This window comes from Strix aluco, chromosome 11 (assembly GCF_031877795.1).
Source record: "Strix aluco isolate bStrAlu1 chromosome 11, bStrAlu1.hap1, whole genome shotgun sequence".
NCBI classification, from domain to species: domain Eukaryota; kingdom Metazoa; phylum Chordata; class Aves; order Strigiformes; family Strigidae; genus Strix; species Strix aluco.
Window position 1 is genome coordinate 244,956 of NC_133941.1, and position 22,567 is coordinate 267,522.

The 22,567-nt window shown below is 44.8% G+C and overlaps 2 protein-coding genes and 2 long non-coding RNA genes across 8 annotated transcripts in view; 3 read left to right on the top strand and 1 right to left on the bottom strand.

Moving 5' to 3' along the window:
- Positions 1-221: 221 nt before the first annotated feature.
- Positions 222-1,666, top strand: MRPS25 (mitochondrial ribosomal protein S25). Its single transcript, XM_074836540.1, has 4 exons — positions 222-394; positions 488-594; positions 985-1,072; positions 1,295-1,666. The coding sequence occupies exons 1-4, from the start codon at positions 261-263 to the stop codon at positions 1,485-1,487; spliced, it is 522 nt and encodes a 173-aa protein (XP_074692641.1). The 5' UTR covers positions 222-260; the 3' UTR covers positions 1,488-1,666.
- Positions 1,667-4,206: 2,540 nt separating this feature from the next.
- On the bottom strand, positions 4,207-17,816 carry RBSN (rabenosyn, RAB effector). Of its 2 annotated transcripts, none has more exons than XM_074836524.1 (12): positions 17,693-17,816; positions 16,970-17,259; positions 14,215-14,358; positions 12,641-12,741; positions 11,939-11,984; positions 11,669-11,830; positions 10,533-10,774; positions 9,643-9,713; positions 7,944-8,030; positions 7,392-7,494; positions 6,927-7,001; positions 4,207-6,014 (listed from the first exon to the last, which is right to left on the bottom strand). In XM_074836524.1, the coding sequence occupies exons 2-12, from the start codon at positions 17,130-17,132 to the stop codon at positions 4,878-4,880; spliced, it is 2,331 nt and encodes a 776-aa protein (XP_074692625.1). In that variant the 5' UTR covers positions 17,133-17,259; positions 17,693-17,816; the 3' UTR covers positions 4,207-4,877. The 2 variants fall into 2 exon arrangements, with proteins under 2 accessions (XP_074692625.1, XP_074692626.1); XM_074836525.1 differs by lacking the exon at positions 17,693-17,816 and adding an exon at positions 15,917-16,107 and having other exon boundaries at positions 16,970-17,019.
- LOC141928397 (uncharacterized) lies at positions 10,691-11,220 on the top strand. The gene is made up of 2 exons (XR_012624748.1): positions 10,691-10,791; positions 10,871-11,220. It is a non-coding gene; the product is annotated as an uncharacterized LOC141928397 (long non-coding RNA).
- Positions 17,591-22,567, top strand: part of LOC141928395 (uncharacterized) — a 62,734-nt gene continuing 57,757 nt past the window's right edge. For 2 of the 4 annotated variants that reach the window (XR_012624744.1, XR_012624746.1), the window contains exon 1: positions 17,939-18,087. This is a non-coding gene — a long non-coding RNA (uncharacterized LOC141928395). Of the gene's footprint in view, positions 17,712-17,938; positions 18,088-22,567 lie in introns of those variants that run through there. The other 2 variants (XR_012624745.1, XR_012624743.1) reach the window with 2 other exon arrangements.

A 22,567-nucleotide genomic window follows, 5' to 3' on the forward strand; every position in this document is an offset into this window, starting at 1 on the left:
CCAAGCGCCAGCAGCGGCCGCGGCGCGGGCGGGGCCGCGGCGCGGGCGGGGCCGCGGCGCGGGCGGGGCCGCGGCGCGGGCGGGGCCGCGGCGCGGGCGGGGCCGCGGCGCGGGCGGGGCCGCGGCGCGGGCGGGGCCGCGGCGCGGGCGGGGCCGCGGCGCGGGCGGGGCCGCGGCGCGGGCGGGGCCGCGGCGCGGGCGGGGCCGCGGCGCGGGCGCTGAGGGGAAGGGGGGCTGTTCCCGCCCTTTCCGGCGGCGCCATGCCGATGAAGGGCCGGTTCCCCGTGCGGCGGACGCTGCAGTACCTCAGCCAGGGCGACGTCATCTTCAAGAGCTCGGTGAAGGTGATGACCGTGAACTACAACACGGCGGGGGAGCGGAGCGAGGGGGCGAGGTGAGCGCGGAGCGGGGCGGGGGCGCGGGGCGGGCCGTGTCGGCCCCGGAGACATCGGGCCTGGCCTTGGCGTGTGTTTCTCCTCCTTTCCAGAAAGTTCGTGTTTTTCACCATCCCCCAGATCCAGTACAAGAACCCCTGGGTGCAGATCATGCTCTTCAGGAACATGACCCCCTCGCCCTTCCTCCGCTTCTACCTAGGTAGGTGCCGCCGGGACGGCCCCGAGGAGGCTCCGGCCGCGGGCCCCGGCCCGCCCTCAGCCCGGGGGGCGCTTCCCCGTCGGGGCGGCGGCGGTTTCCCCGGTGGCAGCGCGGTCTGAGCCCGCGTTTGCCGCTGCCGCTCGGCCCCAGGGAAAAGCGTGTTGGGAAAAGCGCGTCAGCACTGATCACGTCCTCCCCGCCGCTGCCCCGAGCTGCTGCAGCCGCGCTCGATGAATCCAACATCGCCTGTGCGCGGGCTGCAGCAGGGAGGCGGCGGGGGGCGGTCCTCGCTTTGTGTGTTTAAAACACGTTGCAGATCCTGTGAAACAGCACGGGTCAGGGGAGGGCAGGGGGCCTGTTTGACGTACTATTGCAGATCTTTCTTGACAGACAACGGAGAACAAGTTTTGGTTGATGTGGAAGAGAAAACCAACAAAGAAATAACAGAGCACATTAAAAAAATCTTGGGGAAAAGCCAGTAAGTACCATTTCAACCCTACATCATAATACAGTCCCTGCAAACTCCTGACAGGTATACAAAAGGAAATGCCCCTTTTCCCAGATAAAATTGACAATGAGCTAAATAAAGTCCACAAGCTAGAAACTGTAAATCTATCTTTCTGGTAGACTGGGTCCAGGGAAGGGAGAGGAAATGGTGGCATTCAGGCTTCCGATAGTAACGGACAGATCTCTTTTCTAGAGAAACACTTGAAAAAGAGGAAAGAGAAAGGAAAAAACTATCACATCCAGCAACTTTTGGGCACAAGAAGTATCATCTGCGCAAATGCATGTGTGAAATTGAAGGCCAAGTTCCCTGCCCTGCTTTTGTGCCACTGCCCAAAGAGATGAGGGGAAAATATAAAGCTGCTACAAAAAATGAAGCATCAGCTTGACATCTCAAGCCATGCAGTTTTTCCTCAGGGCTGGATGATCTCACTTCAGTGAGAGACAAGACCTAACAGCTCCTGGACACAGGAACAAGTTCATATAATACAGACAACCTCATCTGAGTCTTCTCACTGCTACACCCAGAATAACTAAAGTGAAAAAATAAATAAAAGTTGAAAACTCAGCTTTTTTTGGTGCCAGTTTTACAAAGCATTGCAATGAACAACGCACACAAGGAAAACAGAATGACTAGAGCCCCATTTCCTACTCCTGTCTCCATGTATAAGGTTATGGCAAAAACAGGACCATGTTTGCTAGACTAAAAAGTTAAATCTTCAAAGCAGCAAAGAATTCCACAATGTATAGAAAATGATGTAGTGGTATAAAAGTGTTTCTGCTGATTTCCATCGTGTACCAGCTGAAGACAGCCAAATCATAACGTAACTCCAGGCTCAAACTACTGAATGAATTTTATTTATTTAGTTACCACTCAGAAATCTAATTTACAGCAAGATGCAACTTTTGCAGTCAATACTGCAGCTCTGAGAAGCACTGATCAAGTCAAGAATGTCAGCAAAGAACATGTAAGTTGGTATTTGAAAGATAAGCTTTACAATTATCTTTATTGTCTTTCAAAAAAATTCAAAGCTCCTCTTAAGACCATTACTTAAACAGTCTTCCTTAAAAAAGACATACGAGGGAGAACTGTTTCGAGATTTATCAACTTCCAGCAAGTTCTAGCTAGCAAGTCCATTATGCTTCAAAGTCCAGTGCTGTAACTCCTCTTAACCTCAAACACTCCTGGTCCCTGCACACCGTCAAAAAAACCATCTCAATCATCACAGCTTCTGCCTTGCCAAACAATTACACTACACAAGACACACTGTACTCTGTTGCTTGGAATGTGGTTATTGCACTTACCTTTAAGTCAGGCTGTAGCACTGTATTTCAGCTTTTCTGAGCTAATGGTCAAGTACAGAATTTCACACTGATTGAAGCATCCTGTAAAAACTGTCAAGGACAAACAGCACAAAATAAACATGTTGTTTTATTTCATCTCTGTTTACAAAGTTTCCATACAGAGTAGTGCATGCAATTTTAACAAAACTCAATGCTAGTTACTGAGCTTTATGGTTAAGATGTCTTCATTCCGTTGTGCCTTGTGAGCCTCAGAGCAGTCCAAACACCAGCATAAGGCCTTCACTTTGGAGATGACTTTAGTATCACGTCTAGTCTATCACATTTAACACTGACAAAGACCATGAGGTATGCTAGTCTGTTACCTGCTTGTAAAAATACATTACATGTACAATAAGGATACTTTATTAGTGTATTAGACTGAAAATACAAACAAGGCAGGATAGTTGCAACAAGGAAAAAAAAAAAACACTTTTTAAGTGTGAAAGCTGAAACCACTGAAACTTTTTTTTTTTTTTCCATGTTGATACCAAAAAACAACCTTTGTGTTACAGTGCAGGGAGCAATCCTCTTGACCAGCAGACAAGTCTGTCTTAAAGCTGTTAAATGATTCCAGGGATTATGCTTAGCTATCTTAACTTTTTTTGCTGCCTTCATAAATCAGTGCCACAATGCAGGTTTTTTTAGTTTACAACCTTTCAGAATCCTGTTCTTTATTTCACTTTGTACAAAATAACACGCAGGGACTTAACTAATAAAACATCTCTGTATAAAAACTTCATGGTCTCAAGACAATCTGTTGTGCACACCTTTCAACTTCAGATTTAAGCTACAAGTAAGAACAACATCAGCTGTCCTTAACTGGCTGCTCTAAGTTACTTTGATCAGTTACTAACACTATTAAGTGAGCCTATAGGTGGTTTGGTTTTTTCAAACAACACTTCCACAAGTCCCTACTTCCACTTACAGCAAAATAAAACTAGACTTCCCACTCTTTAAGTAGCATAATTGTGTCTCTAAAACATTATGCAATGCTTGGGTTACAGCTACACTAATATATATTATCAGAGACATAGTTAAAAGACAGGTCCCATTCCATAAAAGTTTACATTTCTGAGTTAGCCCGCTATTATTAGTGCTATACAGTGTTATCTGCCTGATTTTCCTCTATTTCAGCTTTAAATAAATACACCCTTTAGACTAACTCCTCCCCACCACCCTTTCAAACACCAGTGCCTGACAGTGGACCTGCACCTCTCCGATAAAAGCAGCTCAGGCCCCACCTCCCACCAGCTGACCTGGCCCTGAAGCGATGCCATTAGCACAGCCTTCAGCCCTACCACGCCACAGGCCTCCAATTGGAGCTTCTTATTTAAGACAGACATGCCTGATTCTCGTAACAGCTTCCAAGGGGAATCAGATGTGAAAAAGAGTTGCTACCTGGCACTGTCACAGCCGCAGGCTTTGTCTCCCAGCTTGCACAGCATTCAAGTTCAGTAGAACTTCAGCTCTCCATTGTAAACAAGATTTTTGATCCTTGAATGCTACAAAAAGAGGGTTCCAGTCTCACAAATACGACAAACATGATCATTCTGTCACCCAGAGAGTTTAAAGAAATGCGTAGATTCCGTAAGATAATTAGGAATTGGAGGGTCACCCTTTATATTACAGGTTGAAATAGTGCTAGCCGGATGCTCTCCTCTGGAAATGAGCAGATACCTGCTTGTGAGGGAACAAGTTCTCTGCAGCCAGCACAGCACTCTATTACACTGTAGTTTGTGCCCAAAGAAAATGTGAAACTAAAAGTGATGGACAGCATCCAAATTTTACTTGGGAATTTTTATAAACACATTAAAAAGTTACTCATATTAAGATCAGTTACAAAGTTGTTCTCCATCTTAAAATCCCTTTCATGTATTGGCATTGCACAAAACTGATCTGCAAGCCTGTCTATTCTGCACCTCAAAGAACCACAGTAGCCTTTAACAGCACTTTCTCATAACCCCATCAGGCAATTAAGCGAGCCTGTAACACCACACTGTGTCGTTACCAGAGGACGCAGAAGTTTCAAAGTTTTCATCTCTTTAGTCAAAGCCCCACTTGAAAGGCCAATACTACAATACTACCACAGAAAGGGGGAAAGATGACAAACCCACATTGCAGCCATTTCCAAATCATAGTTCCCTATTAGCACTTAACCACTTTGACCAAAATAAGCACACAGTAAGACCAGTTAGCATTAAAAGTGTTGTAACAAGTTATTTTAAAATTTCTTAGTATAAGTGTTTGAGACCAGCAGCATACTTCAATAATTCTCTCTTCAAGACAGAGTAGTAGTGGAAATGACTAACTGAAAGTGCATAGAAATCATGATTCTCCCAATTCCCTCCTGTGATCTGTACTCCTGCTTATAAGTATCTGCTCTACCTTCCCATATTTAACAGCAGAAATAATTATTACACAGCCCTGTTGCTGCCTCAGCAGTTGGATTTCTCCTTCTGCTTTGCTAATGTGCGCTTCAATTCCTTTAAGTTCTCTGTTAGCACCTCCACCTCATCCATTCGTCCACTATGTTTGGCATCAAATATATAAGCTTTGATATTATCTATCTGCTGGAGAAGCAGTTCTTCCTCAATAGCCTCCTCTCCAGAGATCTCATTGCCATCCTCCACTTCAAAGGGATTGGTAGAGGATCCCTCTTCAAATGGATTCCCAGAATTCCAACTGCCCCCCGGCTTTTGTAATGGATTTTCATCCTCTTCAAAAGGGTTTGAAGTACTGCCAGGTGCTCCATTAGTTTGTTCATCCTCCTCCTCATTTTCAAATGGATTATATTCTTTTTTATCTCTTTGCAGAGCTGTGTTAGAGAAAGAAACCATTGGAGAAGTGTCTTTGGCGAATGGGTTAGTAGGATCTTCCTCTAACTGAGGGGTATCTGCTTCATCTTCAAAGGGGTTTAGACAGGCTGTCTGACCATGGCCTTTGTCACACTGTGGGACATTCTGGGGTTTGAGCGTGAAGATCAAGTGCTCTTTAGCTGGCAGCTGCTCAACAGCAGGAATTTCAAAATTTGGGTCCCCTTTCATCTGAGCAATATCCAAATGCAATGTATGTGCTGTCAAGTTCTGATTCTCTTTTGCAACTTCATGCTGATGCTGCTTGACTTCTCTGAAGTCTAAGGAGCATGTCCTTGAATGCTGAGACATGAATTTGTGGTGTTCTCTTTCCCACTCTTTTTCACAAAGGATCTGAAGTTCCTCCCTCTGCATCTCTTCCTCTTCTGCCTGTTTTTTAGAAAGCTCAATTGCTTTCAGAGTTTGTTGTTGATCATATTCATCCTGAAGCTGCCTCAGGTTCTCTTGCAACATATGAACCTCGTCTATCCTATTAGCTGCCTGTGCTTGCTTAATAAAGGACGTGATATTGTCAATCTGCTGAAGAAGAGGGTCTGCTATCTCGCTCTCTCTTGGTATGCTAGATGTAGGTAACCAGCCTTCAGATTTCCTGACTCTTCCTTTTTTCAGGGGAGTTGCATCACCATTAACTGTGGCTGCAGATCTGGAGATAAAGTCTTTCTGCTTTTCCTCTTGTTTTCCATGTGTTTCAAGAGCCACCTAAAACAAAAAGCATCTAGTAAGAGAACACCATGAGCTTGAAAAATTATGTTCTAAATATCCATAGGTATAAGAAGTTAGCTGATCTTAGACATTGCTGGCTGTCACTGAAAGGTATCAGCTGCATTTTTGGTTACTTTGTAGAAAAAGCTTATTTTCATAATATTACCTAAATGCTTCCCTTCGGTTTGTTTGTGATGATACTGATCAAAATCCCTTGACATCTGCCTCAACAAACTTGAGGGCAAGTAGGAGCAGTGACAGTGCTTTATAGAGCAAAAAGCCTAATGCAACTGGGCAAAGAGAGGTCTAGACTGATTCGGACAGTAGCTGTATCCCATCTGACTACAGCAAACATCTGTGCTACAACATCGGGGTTAAAGGTCACCAATATCATTAGATTCTGGAGTGCCACGATTCTGATTTCTCAACTTCCCTCTCAAGATAAAGCTGTTTTAGTTTACAGTTAACGATGTCCTCCCTCCTAGCTCAAAAAAACACTCTCTCTGAAGAGGCATCCTTATTTTAATACGTCCTTTATCACCACTGAAAGAAGTCTCCAAATTCTGCTTGTGCAGATGAACTCCAGAACACCATCTGAAAACCCCAGTAGGCCAACACACTTAGTTTAGGGCCTGCTCTGCATGTGCTGCAGCAGGAACAGCACGTGCAACCAAGGCACTGCTGCTCTCTAGATTAGTTCAGCTGCTCAGTACACACCTACTTATGTTCTGGATAGAATGCAACAACGGTGTTACACAATCCCTGAAAAAGGGTATGGAATGATCTGCATGGAAAAAAAAAGAACTGAAAGCCAGCGCTAAAGGCAACTATTCATAGACACAGAGCTACCAGGCTTAAGCCCTCGGAGGAGGCCCTGACACAAGAGTAACAGATCGTAGCCTGTCTTACCATATGCAGTCTTCTCTTCTTCAGTTCTTCATACTGATCTTTGGTTGGCAGTGACATTAGGCCAAGCAGTTTTTCCTGGAAAAAAGTGAAATATTTATAGTGTTGCATGCAGGCGTGCAGCCAGTTCTCAAGTACTTGAACAGAACACCCCCCAAACAAGTAAAAGGTACTTGTACCCTGCAGTCACCACTGCAAGTCTGAGCACGTCTGCTGCCGTGACTACTGCTAGCTAGGCTCAGGCTCCCACCTCGGCCAGAGACCACGCCAAGGTTCACACCTTCTCTTAGGTCCCTAAACTAAGACTACACTGCCTGTATTCAAGCTAGCCCATTTAAGGCTACCGTAAGTCAGGGGAACAGAGAATATAAACAACTAAACCTCCTGTCAAAATAGTTTCAAACCACAGGGATGCCTGGCAAAGAAAAGAACACTATATACAATTTATATTCAGCTCCCAACATTTACCTGAACAAAAAGTGTAGCTGAATATCTGATCATCCTCTGAAGTTGTAGTGTTTTAGGATGAGGTTGAGGATCTTCATGCAAGCCCAGACTCAAAATCTTCTTACTGAATCAAAGCAAACACACAGCCTCATCAGTTCAAAAACAAGGGCCAGTGAAAATGCAACAGAAGGGGAGACAGACAATATTGGATGAAAATTTTCTGATTTTTTTTAGGTAAACCATTTTAGATATTACAAGTTATAACACTTTCCACTCCCACCATTTTTTTAAAAAACAAACCAAAACCAAATAAAAAACCCTGTGCCACTATTGTTTCCCCTGTGCTCGGTTATTTCCACTGCAGAGGAATGCATGATTTTTAAGGCTAGAAAAGGAACTAGAAATGGATGGCGCACAGGAACAGCATCTACCTTTTCACATGCTCTTTACAACTGAGCAGACAAACTGATTATCCATATGAATAAGCAGGTATATGCTACACAAACATAGATACCAACAGTTGAGAAAAACTACAGAGAAGTTGTAACAGAGGGAGGGGGAGAGATCTTTTACCTTAAGGCATCTATAAATTCGTATACTTTTTGAATCTCCACCCTCAAGTCATTAGCATGTTCAAGATTGTAGGTTGTCTCCCCAGCACTATGAAATAAATACAACTTTAAGTCACACATCCAGCTAACGACACATACAACACTACAAGTTATCCCAAAATGACTTAAGATTCACAATGGTAAGAATAGCTAACAATAAAGGGGTTGAATGATTTTATTTCGAGTTCACTGTGTTTAAAAACCCTTTCTTTGTGACAGAAGTGGAAAACAATCATCTTGTGAACATGAACATTTCATAGAAGATAATTTTATTTATAATTGTATTATTATTTACTATTATAGCAAAAATTGTATTTTAATACAAGAATACCACTCTAGCAATAATATCTAAAACATACACATACTTAGCAAATGCATCTATTTAGTGTTTTTTTCCAGGAAATTGAGTGCAGAAAAAACCCTGACTGACTGAATAAGTAACTAGACCACCGAAGTAAAATAGTTGTATCTACTAATGTTTGTCAGAAAGCAAAAATCTACAACCCCACATGGGTATAATATTAAAGATGTTGGTAACACACTTTACTGCAATCTCACATTTACTGATAAAACAAATTAGGATTTAACAGGGAAGACTCACCAGTTTTTAGCTTCCCTCTCCTTTTATATCACAAATATAAAAGATAAGGATCACTCTCTCAAAAGCAAGTTCACTACCCACATGATTCCAGTTTCTGGGACTCACTACTAGTTAGAAATCTTTAATTTCATCAGTAGGAAGTCTGTTGTTTGCTGACATGTGCTTCCATTATCCAGGACTTTCATATTTTTACTTTTCTCCAGCTGCCAAGCCACGTAACACCAGCTCTCATGAAGTTATGACAAAAAGCTGTAAGAGCTTAGCAAGTTTTTCACCTTCTATACTTCTTTCTTCCTTTTGGAAGGTGTGTTTTTACAAAAACAGTTTTATGATGAATGACAGCCCAATTTTTCTACAACCACCAGATCTAAAGGACAGGTAGAGAAATACCTGTTACCTGTAGCTTCCCAAATGCATGTGCTTCATAGTTCAGGACCAGTATGTGTATTTCTCTACTATACAAGCCAGAAGTATAACCTGACAAGCTCTTGCAGATACAGCTGGAGAGATTTAAGTGACTGCAGTGAGAGGACACTACTGCTAGAAATGATGCATAGAAGTGTGTGATATCTGAATGATGCTCATCTATTGCAGCCCAGGGCAGGCCAGCTAGACCCAGAACAACTGTCAGGTGAAGCGTGCTTCACACCAGAACAGATGAGGGGTTCAGACCAGCCTTTGTGCTGGCACTGCCTGACAGCCACAGGCACCATCCGGCTGAGGGCAGCAATACCCAAAGTCAACTGTTCTGAAGAGGCTCATTTACACAAGAATTGTAGCCTTGTACTTTCTTTTAGCAAAGATGACATGTCAAAGTATGACAGTGGTGCCTCACTGGGAAGTGGCTTTAAAAAAAAAAAAAAAAAAGACTTCTCTGTATGCAATGTTACCATTAATAATTCAGTACTACTTTGTTTGAAGAGCATCCAAAAGACAACAGATATCTAACACAGCCTTTCCTTATAATTTACACTCTTGCAGCCTTAGCACACCACTTCCTTACTCATTTGGGGAGGAAAAATACATATATTCATAAACAAAATCAGCAAGTGGGGCTTACTTTAGTGATTCTGCCATCCTTATGTATTCTGGTGCCTTCTGGTCAACCTTCTCCATGCAGAGTCGGAGTTTCTTGTTTAAAACAAAACGTATTTAAAAAAAGAATTTATATTAAAACATTAATACAAGAACGTGCCAACATATACCTTTCATGCTGCCTGGGCACATTCAGAGTTAACTGTGATGAAAGCCATTTAACTCTTCAGAATGACAAGTCCCTCCAGTTATCTTCAGGGCACGGTCAGGAACAGAGAAAGACTCCCTGTACCCCTTCAAGGTGAATTCTGAATTCAAAAGCTGTTTTAATGGATGACTTGGACAACTTCTAGCCTTAAATCTTTTCACAAAGAGCACCACAGAAACTCCCATTAACACTAACCTGGCGGGTTTGTGGACTCTACTGGAAAGATCCCTGATGATTGTCAGTACCTGCTTTCAAAGCATATTTGAACGCCATGTTCCAGCCGTACGCTGTTGATTTACTGTAGATGGTTCAAAAAAGCATTTGCCATCAGTGCGAGGACAAACAGTGCTGACAACCTCGAGTCCTACAGTTACATGCACTTCGGGCTGCACTGGTATATCACTGGTCTAAACAGGAACTGTTCTGAGGAATCCCAGCTGACACAGTTCACAATCGTAAGAGAGAGGCATCTCGGAACTATGAGTTCCACATGAGGAGTGTGGGATATAAACGCTATATGGCAGCTGGCTCTGTCATTTCAGATATACCTTTGTTATGTGACATAAGCACCCAGCAGAGTCTATTCCAACACAAGTGAGTATTAAATCATAAAGTAGGAGCTTGGACATGAGATAAGAAGCCAAAAGCCAAGTAGTGACAACTGCAGATAGACACTGAGGGTGACAGCTGCAAAGAGGCTGGTTTACCTCATAGAGCTTCACAATCTCTGGAGTGTATTCCTTCTCATCAATCTGTTGTTCTCTTTTCAACAGGGTATCTTTGCAGTGCCGACAGCAACGGATTCGGTCATCGTCCTTCTCATCCAGAACCGAGCTCACGCTGCTTATGCTGCTAATGCTGCCACGGCGGGAGCCATGGACACTGTTGGGTGAGGAGTTCGGGCTCGTATGAGAACCCAAGGCCTCTTTGCTGGCGCTAGTGAGTTTGCCTAAAAATTATACACAGGTAATTTTACAGTGACTGGAGAGCCAACAGATTTTACCAATGCAAATTAATTGCATTTTAACAGAAACTTTACATACAGGTAATATTAGAAAACCAAGTTGAAACAGGCTGCTGAAAGACATGCAAGGAACCCATGACAACCAAGACTGCAAGTCAGAATTTGGGTCTTCACTGTAAATCTTGCTCCATTTTCAGAGCAGCTACAGAGCAGACTGCTGAGAACCAGCTACTTTGCTTATGCCTAGAAGCAATCTCATGCTGCAGCTTGCGCAGTTGTAGAGTAGTGGGTGGAAGAACAGCTATGTTAATGCTGTCCATGTTGTGTGCTTGAACACTCCAAAAAGCACAAATTTATTTCCACCAAAAATACCGTCTCCTCTCCAACGCGCTAGAAATTAAAGGAAATTAAAGTTTGAAGGGTTTCTTAAAGGCTTGTGGATGAATTTACTTCATGTCAGCATTTGGACAATCATGGGCAAGACTGGAAATAGCCACAATAGCTTTCTAAATGTGAAGAACCTCGGCAGTTATAATTCCTAAGGGTAATACCTCCATAGTTATGGTACTCAGTAGAATAAGACACTAAATATTAATTATATTTACTAGTAGTATATACTACTACCACTTCTAGTAACTTTTTCATGGTTATGTAACACTCCCAGAGCTGAAGAAGGAACAAAGAATGGATAAATCATTCTTCTTACTCTGTTTCACAGACAAGTGTCTGCATGAAACGGAATGACACATTAAGGACCAAGTTTTCCACACAGGCAGAATATTACCAGCAGCTTTTTTTCTAATGGCAAAAAGCCAGGATGCAGTTAGCACCCTGGGTGAGCCAAGGAAAGGAGGAATTAACACCACACACTGTACTTACTTGCCAAAGGAAGACTGACAAGCTCCATGCACTTCTTGCACATAATAGACCCACAGAGGCGGCAGTGGTGACGTCGGTTCCGAATACTGAACTTATTGCCACAGTCTGGGCAGAACGGAACATCCTGATCACTGACCCAAGGCACAACAGACTTCTCTATAGCTGTGCTCGGGCAAGAGGGGAGGGAATACACACAGCGTAATTAATTCAATTAATTACTCAGCTGGTTAAACTATAGCAGCAAATAGTCTGAGGTAAGCTCATACCAACCTCTTATTTTAGCTGACTCAGTGTTTGCTCTGTCAAATGATGTAAGCTAGTAGAAGATAAACAATACATTCAAGAAAACTGTACTTTTGCAAGAAAAAAAAAAAAAAAAAACAACACAACCCAGCCCAACAAGAAACCTGGCATTTTTAAGAGATAGGAGTCTCAGCGTGTTTTACACCAGATTCCTTCAACTTTCCTATTTATTTCTAATGCCATATTCATAGAAGTAGTGCTAAACAATGACTTCCAATCCCATACAAATCAGAGCATTTTGGACATAATCCTTACAGCATTCAACATTACTGCATCTGACCCAAAATCTAAGTATATCATTGGTAGACTTTGAAGAATGAGAAACTGGAAGAATCATCACAGAAACATTAGGAACAAACTTAGTAAAGGAAGAGATGGAGAAAGTATACAGAAAAACAGATAGTTCCTGAAACACATGGAAGTAGCATCTTCAGCTCGAAAACAGTGCATAGAAACAGAAATCCCATCCACAGGACAGGGTCAGACCAAGCACAGTACTCAAGGATAAAAAAGGAAAACAGTAACATGTGAAGAGGGTCATAGTTCAGTATCCTTTATGAAAGTGCACTGCTAGATAAATGGGCACACTTCATACTAAAATACGATTTTTTAAAAAAAAATCTAGGAAACATTTAGAAGGCTGGAATATTAAAAAAGCAGCAAATTTACCTTTTCTAACCTGATTATTAACTTATTGACTTCAACTACATAGTGATCAATCCTGGCTGCTCGGTGTTTCTTGAAATCAGAAAGATGGCTTCTCATAGCACCTGGAGAGACAGCAGAAAGTTTTCACAGTCACCCAGGTGTTCTGTATGGATTTAAATGCATTAGGGGTCCGAATCAAATCCCTGATGACAGTTCAGATTTACAGAAAGCTGATCACCAAGTATACAAAAGAACAATATAGCACCTATTTAAGAAATGTACAATTCATACTTGACAACGCTGGTGTCAAGTTTAAGTTTTGATCCTTTTCCAAGTAAGATGAGCCAAGTGTTAAAAACCAGTTACAGACAAAAACCAACTAAACCAACCAAAGTCTTTCTTCTGACTGGTAGAACACAAAACCAGATGTTGCTTTTTGATACTACCTATGTAAGAATCTCACTTCCTCATGCTAACCATGCAACCAAAAAACCTCCAAAGCTGAATTCATAGGAATGAAAGTGCCCGCTCTGTGTAAGTAAATTCATCTACTGCTTTGGAGACATCACATGGTCCGTTTCACAAACCCACCAAATCCCATCCTAAAATCTGTAAGGTTCATCTTCTCCACTGTGATCAGAAAACCATTCTCACTTCTCTAATGTTCAAAAGCCTTCCGCTAGTTCACTGCCTGAATTTATTCTTAGCTAATATTTGTAACTATTTCAGCAGCAATCATAAGACAGAGTCAAAAGTATAATATTCCACAGAACTCAGACTCCGCAGATCTAAAGGAGTAAGTCCTAGTCTGTCAGCAGCACAGGGAAAACTTTCCCAGGATCCACCAGAGACAGCGCTGCCTCCTCCCCCTAGAAATAACCATCATCTTTCAGTAATAGCAAGAGGCAGTTTCCAGTAGCAGTATTTGCAGTTACAGGCTTGGTCAACTTATCCTTGAAATTCTACAAACGTAGATTTATATTCAGAGGTGTGGGTTTGGGGTTGGTTTTTTTATTTTGTGGGTTTTTTCCCCCTCCTTTTTTTTTTTTTTTTTTTTTAAAGTCGCCTCTTTTTAATGATATTATCGACACCTCAAATCCAAGGAAAAAGCTGAAAGACTAAATGAATGGACAAGCCTTTTGTCAGTCATGTAAACTAACAAGTGTAGCCCAACAGCTGGAGATTTCATATAGCTATAGCTTAATTATTAATTAGTGGATTATCTGTTTTGTAAAAAGCCACAGGACAGTTGCAGAACACCTCAACGAAGCTAGATGCACAGAGGTAAACATGTACTCAGCAGGTCTCAACAGCTCAGGCACAGTGACATGTCAAACAGCCATCCTGCTCTCAAGGTTAGTTGGGTTACTGATTCTATACTTTTTTTTTTCCCCCCCATGATCTGCATTTTCCCCATCACCCCACACAATGTAGGCAGGCTGCACAAGATCAGTATGCAAACCATAACCCCATGCTACAGCAAATCAAACGCAATACAGACAATCCCATGCAACTTCAGTAATACCGTAGCACTTTCCTAATTTAGATGAAAAGAGAAGTTACCCCCATGGCGTATCGCTTTCTGGCTCTCCTACCTACTTCCTGGGGCTCCCACATGTATGGGTCTACTCCACCATAGCTGAATGACTCATATCGTTCCTGAGATCCAGTATCAGTTCTGTCATCTCCTTCTCGTTTCAGCAATTTCTTCTTTGCTCTTCTGGCCTTCTGGACTAGATCTGAAAAAGATAAACGCAAGTTATCAAACGCGGTATCCACTGAGTATCTGTCACATGAAACCAGTATGAAATATTCCTCATCTTTTAGCACAAGTCTTTTTCCTTGATGACAGGTTTATCCTCATGTTCTGTTTAGAACCAGAACATGGTTCAGATAAACACAGACTACATGAAACTCTCTTTGTTATCTGTCATAAAGTAGCACTAAGGTTTCTAAATGACAAAACAGTAGTTTCAGACACTCCATTCAGGGACTTCACTGTAAAACAGTAAGCTGCCTTAAACTATGGGACCCATTTCACAGCATTCTGGGACATCACACAGATAGTATCTTAATTCTCTTAGTTCCCAACAATTTTCTTAGGATTCAAGGATGTTCCACACTTTGTCTTGTTGCACAAACTACAAACTAAGAATTTCGTTGCGCTTGTACACCTGAATAATTTCAGAGGTATTAAAGAGCCCACTGCATTATCTCATATGAATGCTAGTGAGAGGAGGGCAGTCTCCTGGGCCAAAAAAAAAAGACCAAGAACTTGAAACTTCAGAGCTTTTGTTGCCCTTGCAGCTGTGTTCCTCTCTGGATGCTAGCAGAAGTTGAGGTTACTGCTTCTCTTGCCAAACACATTCAGTATCTCTGAACTAGATTTTTTTTATACCTCAATCTTTCTAACAAGCTGCTGGGAACCATGAGTTAGCATGTCCTTTCATATTTCTGATTTTCTAATTTAGTGTCCAAAACAATGGAACTTCCCCCTTGACCTTCCTGGAGTCTGTCCCCCAGGCTTCAGCCACTCGGGCTGTGCCAGCCAGCCCCTCATGCAGACGTTGTACTTTCCAGCAGTTTTCCCCCTCCCAAATAGCACTCAGTGGTATAAAACACACTTCTCAATAAAACTGTGTCAGGTTGGCGAGGGCTTTGCTAGCACTGTAACATCATTTAAGAAACAGGATTCCTCCTCCCCCTGCTCCTCTCAAGCCAGCGTAGCAAACGCCAGCTAGACACTGTAGTTTCTTAAGTTTACACTATCGAAATAGAAAACATATTTGCACTTGAGACTGCGAAAGCCTGTCATACTCAAAAAGAAGTAGGGACGCCTCATGGCTTTGCCACAGACACAAAAGCTTGGTTTTCACACAAACTTCACAATCTTGTTTGCCATGAAGTCAAACTTAACCACCTCAGTATGACTCAACTGAAGTAATGAGGTGATTTGTAAGCACCTCTCCTCCACAATTAGGATAGCTGGAGTTCAGCACAAAGTTGTGCAACCACTTGTGATGCATAGTTGGAACACCAGTCCCTAAAACAGGTCATTTAAATAGGTGATTCTGCTGACCTTCCTTCTTCTACAAGGGACTTCACTGGATACACCTTGACACAAACAGCGAGGACAGAAAGTAAGCAGACAAAACCGACATGCTTTATGCAAGAACACGCAGGGAAGACAGCCTGAGAAGTCACAGTACACTATTTTAGAGTAAAAGAACACAAGAGAACAAAAATCACAATGCCAGTGTTTTGTACTAAGTAAAAGAAGCATTTGGGAAATCTTACCAAGACTAAGTTGTTGTTTTCTTTCCTCTTACCACAATGAAAAATGACATTGTTGTTCTGGTTTACACACTCCACAGAAGCATCTGTGATTCAGCTCTGACAGCATCGTACCCATGATGAGAATGTGACTGCAGCACTGACCGTGCCTTCACTCCCGAGAGCTCGGCGCTACCAGCCAGGCAGTGGCCAGGCTGATGAAGAGCAACTTAAAGATTCACAAAATATTAAACTGGGCTACCCTTAAGATAGGCTTGTTAAAAACACAAACTTTTCACCAAGAAAAGAGACTTTTGAAGTCATAATCATTGATCTCAGGAAAAAAAAAGGGGGGGGGGGCAGGGAAGAGTGAAAATTCAAGACTGTCAGGCCACTATTTCTAGCATAATAAAACCAGAAAGATTTTTGCAGGGGACAGAATTACCACCAGGTTTTGCACATTCTTCTCTCAATGTAACATGACACTGTGTATGCAAGGGAGGTAAAAAGAGGCAAATATTTTAGTTAGGCAGAATTGAAAGTGATTTCTCAAACACCAGTAAAAGTCGGTAATCCATAACACGACCCTGGGACACTCCCAGCATCTACTGCCAGCTCCACCACCCACATTCTTTTCCATCTTTTCCCACCAACTGCCTTCCTCAACTTTACACTTTAACTGTGACTACACTTTAACAGGGGATTAATGAATTGGTACCTGGCAGGTACCAGGGATTCCCCATATTCTGTCAGCTCCTCAAGTTAATGTTTGGGAATTCGTGTGGGTTACAGGATAAATCAAGAGTTTTCAGAAACCCAAAAGGCCAGTAATAAAAATCATGCACGAAACCAGACAGTGGAAGAGTGAAGTCTGCTAAGAGCCTGCTTTAGAATTTACCTACTGAAAGTATTGGGAATACCGTAAAAATGATGCCTTGGCCTAAGGCGATCTACAGACAAACCCCAAAGCCCCTCGTGACTCGTCCCGGACACGGCAGGAGCTCGCAGCACCCGCAGCGTCTTCCCGGCCTCCTACGGGCGGAAGGGGACGCGTTAACGCGCCGTCACGGCTCTTACTCTTGATCTGCCCTTTGACGTCCCTGTCCTCGCTCGAGTGCTCCTCCTCGTAGTGCGCCTGCAGCTGGTAGAACGACTGGAGGTCCTTCAGGCAGAGGGGGCACAGGAAGCCCTCCCGCATCTCCCCCGGGTCCCCGAAGGGCGCCGGGCAGCCGGCGGCCATGGCGGCCCAGCGGCGGGGGTGGGGGTGGGCAGCGTCGGCTCCCCGAGCTCAGCCGCGGCGCGGCCGCCCGGCGGGGACGGGGCGGGGGGGCGAGCGGCGTGGGAGCGGCATCGTCCTCCGCGGCCTCCTGAAAGAGAGGCGGCAGCGGCGTCGGGCGGGGCGCGGACGGGGGACGCCCCCTCCCCCCGACCCCGGCAGCCGCGTCCCGCTGCTCCGCATGCGGCAGCCGCGCGGGGAGCAGCGCCCGGGGACGGGGGCGGGGCGGCCCGTTCGCGCCGCTGCTCCGGCGGCAGAGGCCGGGCGGTCAACCAGGGGCTGCGGCCGGCACCAGCGCCGAGACGGCGCCAGCGCGGACGCCCCGCCCGGCGCGGCCCCAGGGCCGCCCGCGCAGGCGCAGGGAGGCAGCGCGCGCCGGGCCCGTTGCCCCCCGCGCGGCCGGGGCGGGGGACGCGCAGCGGGAGGGGGCGGGGCCTAGCGCTTGCGCCGGCGGAGCGGCCGTTGGGGGCACCTGCCCCGCCCCAGGGGGGCCGCGAGCCCCGGGGCGGGCGGCCGGGCCTCACCTCCTCGCCGAGGCAGCAGGTGTGTGTCCCCAGCGGCAGGGAGGCCGCGGGCCGCCGCGCTCCCGCCCGCCCGCTCGGTGTCCCGGCTGCCCGGGAGCGGGAGAGGCCGGCGGAGGGCGGGGCGAGCGCCGAGATATCGATGGGCGGGAAGGGCGGGGACAGGGAGGGCTCATCCGGGGCCGGGGCGGGGCGCCAGGCCTGGCTGAGGCATTTGCAGCCAAGCGCAGCGCTATCGATGGAGGGCGGGAAGGAGGAGGCCTGAGTAGGGACGGAAGGAGGGGCCTGAGGAGGAGGGGGCCGGCGCCTCCCCTAAGGGGGGTGCGGTGGCCGCCCCCCTGTTTTCAGCCCACGTGGAAAGGGCCCCAGTCGCTGCTGGAGCGTCCCGAGGCTCGTAGGTGTGTATGAGGGAGGTGGTGTGAGATGGTGGCGACAGAATCCCTCAGGAGCGGGCGGCCTTGCCGCGCTTGGGGCGGGAGAGAGTGGTGTGTGTCCCCCCACGACCTCCCACTGCTTCGGGGCGCCTCACATAACACTTGCCTCTTCTGCTGGCTGCTGGTGGGTTTGTGCTTTGTATCCTTATTCCTGAGCATGCTGGGGAGAGGACCAGTGGCGCTAACAACGGCAAGCCTGCTGTTCCCTTTCTTAGCCTGCCAAGTCATTCAAAAGCAAGTGTTCCAAAACTGTAAACCGTGGCACTAGATGACATGCTACTCATAGAGCCACAGAGAGAATCCAGGAATCCCACCACTGCTTGCCTTGGTGGCCGGAGAAATACTTGTGTAAATCAATGACAGCAACCTTAACAGCATCACTAGAAACTAGTTGTAAGCGTGACTGCTTTATCACTGAACTAAGGACTGGTGTTCACTCTAGCGTTGCGTCCTTTTAGCACGAAAGGGCATCATTTGTTACAAAGAAATTAGTAGAAATAATATGAAAAATCCCTGCTCAGGGGAAAAAAGTATTTAAAGACTGTTATGCGTAGACAGGCAACCAGACAGTAATGATTTCTCTTCAGCCTGGATTTTATACTTTCTGTTTCAGAAGTCAAATCTTGCTGTGTGATTTCCATTCGTTGCAACAATGCAATCTGGTCTTTGTGGGCTGGCTATTACATGACCACTCTCAGTACATTAACACATCACCAATGAATTTCACCTGGTTTGTGTTTATAGTTCCATCATCCAGCAAAAGTATAATGGGAAATCAAAGTCTCAAAACCAAACTGATCTAACTATAGGAGTAAATGAATGTTATAAACAGTCAAACTCTTGGATTTTTTACATGTACAGTTTCCTGTTAACCGTTACGCTCTGGTTTTCAAAAACCACGCAGTCTTGATTCAGTTATGAATAGAGAAACAGGCAGCTGTGGAAATAATGTAGAACCCTGGTTGTAGTCACCTTCCTATTCAGAATGCAAAACACAGACCCAATTTCTCTTTAATACTGAAAACTGTAAGAGATCTTATCATGCTGTAAAAGCTGCCCTGGTCAGGTGCTCTCCCCACAGTATACTCAGGTAAATTATAAGCTGTTAAGCTTTTTTTAGAAAGTATGATTGATTGATACTTTTTTTTTTCTTTATTTAGTAAGTTAAGGGGCTGTATTAACCTCAAGGTCTTCAGAACCTGAATATATTTTTAAGTGTTACCAGTTTCATTTTAAAACTTGAAAAGTACTCAGCCTGTTGGGACTAGAAATGAAACTAGCAGTGTGTTTAAGGAAGGATGGTACTTGAAGGATGAAAAGGGAAAATTAGAAGTAATCACCTGACTTTTCATGACGCTTTTGTTATATAAAAAGTGTATTTCTGGCCTATTCCAGACTTAGCTGGAAGGATTTAACAACACATGGAACAGGCCTGCCAAGATGTGCTCAGTATGGTCCTGAGCTGGCAAAGCCTTCTAGCATGCACATCTCATCAAAGCTCCTGGGTTTTTTCTCATTGCATAGGCCTATATTTGGAATTGGGGCTTCAATCAATAAACATCTTCTCTCATTCCTGTCATCCTTTACTCCTCTTTTTTTCCCTGATGCCTGTTTTCTGATGTCTCTTACTGTGTTCACACCCTAAGGCGGCACCTTTTCCTACAGAAGTATGTGAGTCTTGAATCCAAGCAGGGTTGGTCTCCTGTGATCTTTCTCAGTAGGGAATGGTTATCTGCATCAGCTTCAGGTCCAAAATTTTAAGCCTTGTCTGAACAGGGAAGACCCTGGAACAATCATTGTGGAATAGCAATTATTCTACATTAGCTCTGAATAGGCTCTTACTCTTCCCGTGAGCATCACATTCAAGCGCCTGTGTTACAGAAAGAAACAAAGGGGGAGGGGGGGACAAATTTGAGATAGCTACAGCACTTTGAATTTCCGCTTTCCCAGATTCATATTAATTCTGAGAGTGTTCCTTATCTTGGCAAATCCTGAGATTAAAAACTGTTGAATGCAGGAATTACAGTATTTACTTGTTTCTCTAATACAGCTAGCAGATATTTGGGCATTCAAGTGTGCTTCTAATAGTATGTGCATCTGCTTAGTGCTGCAAAATTAAAATTATTACCTCTGTAATAATGCCAGCAGAGTCATTTCGTGCCATTCTGTGGGGCAGGCACACAGTTCCTTCAAGGAAAGCATTAAGGATGTGGATTATGCTCACAGTTTTGAAGTCTTTAATTCTGAACTGTGTGAGTTGTCTTTTGCAGTTCTGAAAGAAGTCAAAGGAAGGAACTGGAGGTAAGCTTTAAGGGAACAGTTTGTAAATCCTACTGTATTTCCCTTTGATTCACCAAATGTGAGTTTGGCCCTCAGCCTCCATTTTTTCCACTTGTTTGTCTTATGATGCTCACTTATGCAGAAGTATCTCTGTACTACCCCATGTATCTGCTGCATCTCTCAGACTGGAAGCTAAGAATTGCGTTAGCCTGTCCATAAGGCAACATTTCTTTGCAAAACAGACTGGAAAATCCAGGGTTTAACTGATCCCCGTCCCTGAGGAGGCACCTGTGTCCTAATCCGAGGGCTTTGTGTGGGATAGGAGGGGGTGGGTAGTTGGGGATGTGAAGGAGACGTCTGCAGCGTGATGCCTGAGGGGGGCAGACCTGGAGCAACACAGGGTACTGTTTTTCCCGGTTGGGTTCCTGCCCCTGGAGGAAGAGAGCAGGATCCAGCCCGAGGCTCAGCGCCTCTGAGGATTCACCTGCCGCGGTGGCGTCCTCCTTCCCCTGGGCTGGCCGGAGCGCGGCTGTTTCCTGGCACTGAGCCGTGCTTGTGCCTTGGGAAAGCTCAGGTGCAACCAACTACCTCTCCCTTTGCTGTCACCTTTGCTCCTTTTGTGCAGTGCTGAGGCCAGTGATTTACCACTCCCTGAGCCAGGGAAAGAATGCTCCGGAGATACAAGTGTCCCTGGAAGAGCTGCAAGATCTGTGCGTGGATGGGAGAGTAGTGAGGATGAGAAGGGCAGTGGTGGGAATAAGTGGAAATGAAAAGGCAAGAGTGGATGCCCGGCTTGTAGGGGGGGTTCTGTAGGCATTTCACTTTTCTCGTTCCTGTTTCATGTGCATGTTTTGTGCATTTAGTGGGCGTAGGGAAGGGACAAGAAAAGGGCAGGGTGAGGAAGGGAAGACGTGCCTGTCACTAGATGGCACACCGAGCCCGTCTGAGAGCGGCCGAAGACTTGCTGGAGCCTTCGCAGGGCATTTCACAGCACGTGGGGCCGTTTAGCGACTTGTTTTGAAGATTTTCTCCAGCAGCAGGAAGGATAGTCCTGCCTCCTGAGCTGTGAGGGCCTCTGCTCTCCTTAGAAGTAGTAAGAATCAGGTCTAAGGAAAAGCGAGGCTGTACTGAACAGCAAGGTCTTTCCTTAAACCTGCCCTTCTCTACAGCTCCAGTAACTGCTTGTTTTCAAAAGGGAAGTCTTAAAGGCTTATTCGAGTGGTGGATACAACGATTGAAGTCTAAGAGCCTACTGCTGGGACACAAACAATGCAGTGAGGAGGGCTGCCTGCAGCGCATTGTGATGAGGGTGGTAACATGCTGGGATGTGCACTAGAAATCAAACATTTCACGGAATCTTTAGTGAGTTAATTGTGCTCTGTTCTATGCTTGACCATGGACTATGAGAATGCATCTCATCAAATGAATCTTTTTGAATTACTGATAAAACACCATGTTGTGTCAATCACTCTTGAAAAGAGGAATTTCATTCAACATTTTCAAAGAAAAATGCCATTTGTTTGCATGTTTCTAAACATAAATGGTCTTTAGCACTTCCTGAGGAACTCATTCCCAATTAAATGATTGCACCTCTTTAAAATTATTTGGATCTTTATGAGAGTATTAGACTCTTACTGGGAGTCTCTCAGAGAGAATTACAGAAGCGACAATACAGAGTTAGTGTGCCGGCTGTAGCAATGTGTTGAATGGTGTCTGTTGGCTCCCAAAGGGAAATCTGGGCTCCTGGGTCCCTTAGGGCCCCACATCCCTTTAGAGAGGTGGAGCATGATCTAGATTTGTGCTGGTGTAAATGAGGATAGACTTTGGCTGCTTGTCACTTAGGCTCATCACACTTTCCCACACAGAGAGTGTTCACAAAATGAAAAGATTCAGGTCAGTCTAAAGCAATCCAGTTTACACTTCTTCAAAAATTAATTTGTCTTCATCCAGCTAGCTGCAATGGGAAGAGACGTGTTTGGGGACAAATTAAACCTTACCGAAATGCTACAGATGCCGTTGGGGACTGAATTTGAGTCCGTAACGGCTTACCATTGTGAGTCAATGTAAAAGAGCAACAGTGCAGGAGAGGAATGGGTTCCAAAGCAAAGTCAGGCCTGTACTGCCCCGCCTGCAAAACCCCACATCCGTTATGTAACTCCTCCTA

Coding starts and splice junctions, on each gene's coding strand:
- MRPS25 (XM_074836540.1), top strand. CDS start 261: ATGCCGATGAAGGGCCGGTTCCCCGTGCGGCGGACGCTGCAGTACCTC. Junction 395..487: donor GAGCGGAGCGAGGGGGCGAG/GTGAGCGCGGAG, acceptor CCTCCTTTCCAG/AAAGTTCGTGTTTTTCACCA. Junction 595..984: donor CTTCCTCCGCTTCTACCTAG/GTAGGTGCCGCC, acceptor CTTTCTTGACAG/ACAACGGAGAACAAGTTTTG.
- RBSN (XM_074836524.1), bottom strand. CDS start 17,132: ATGGCCGCCGGCTGCCCGGCGCCCTTCGGGGACCCGGGGGAGATGCGG. Junction 12,742..14,214: donor GTGGGAGCCCCAGGAAGTAG/GTAGGAGAGCCA, acceptor CTGTCTCTCCAG/GTGCTATGAGAAGCCATCTT. Junction 11,831..11,938: donor TGAGTCAGCTAAAATAAGAG/GTTGGTATGAGC, acceptor GCCCGAGCACAG/CTATAGAGAAGTCTGTTGTG.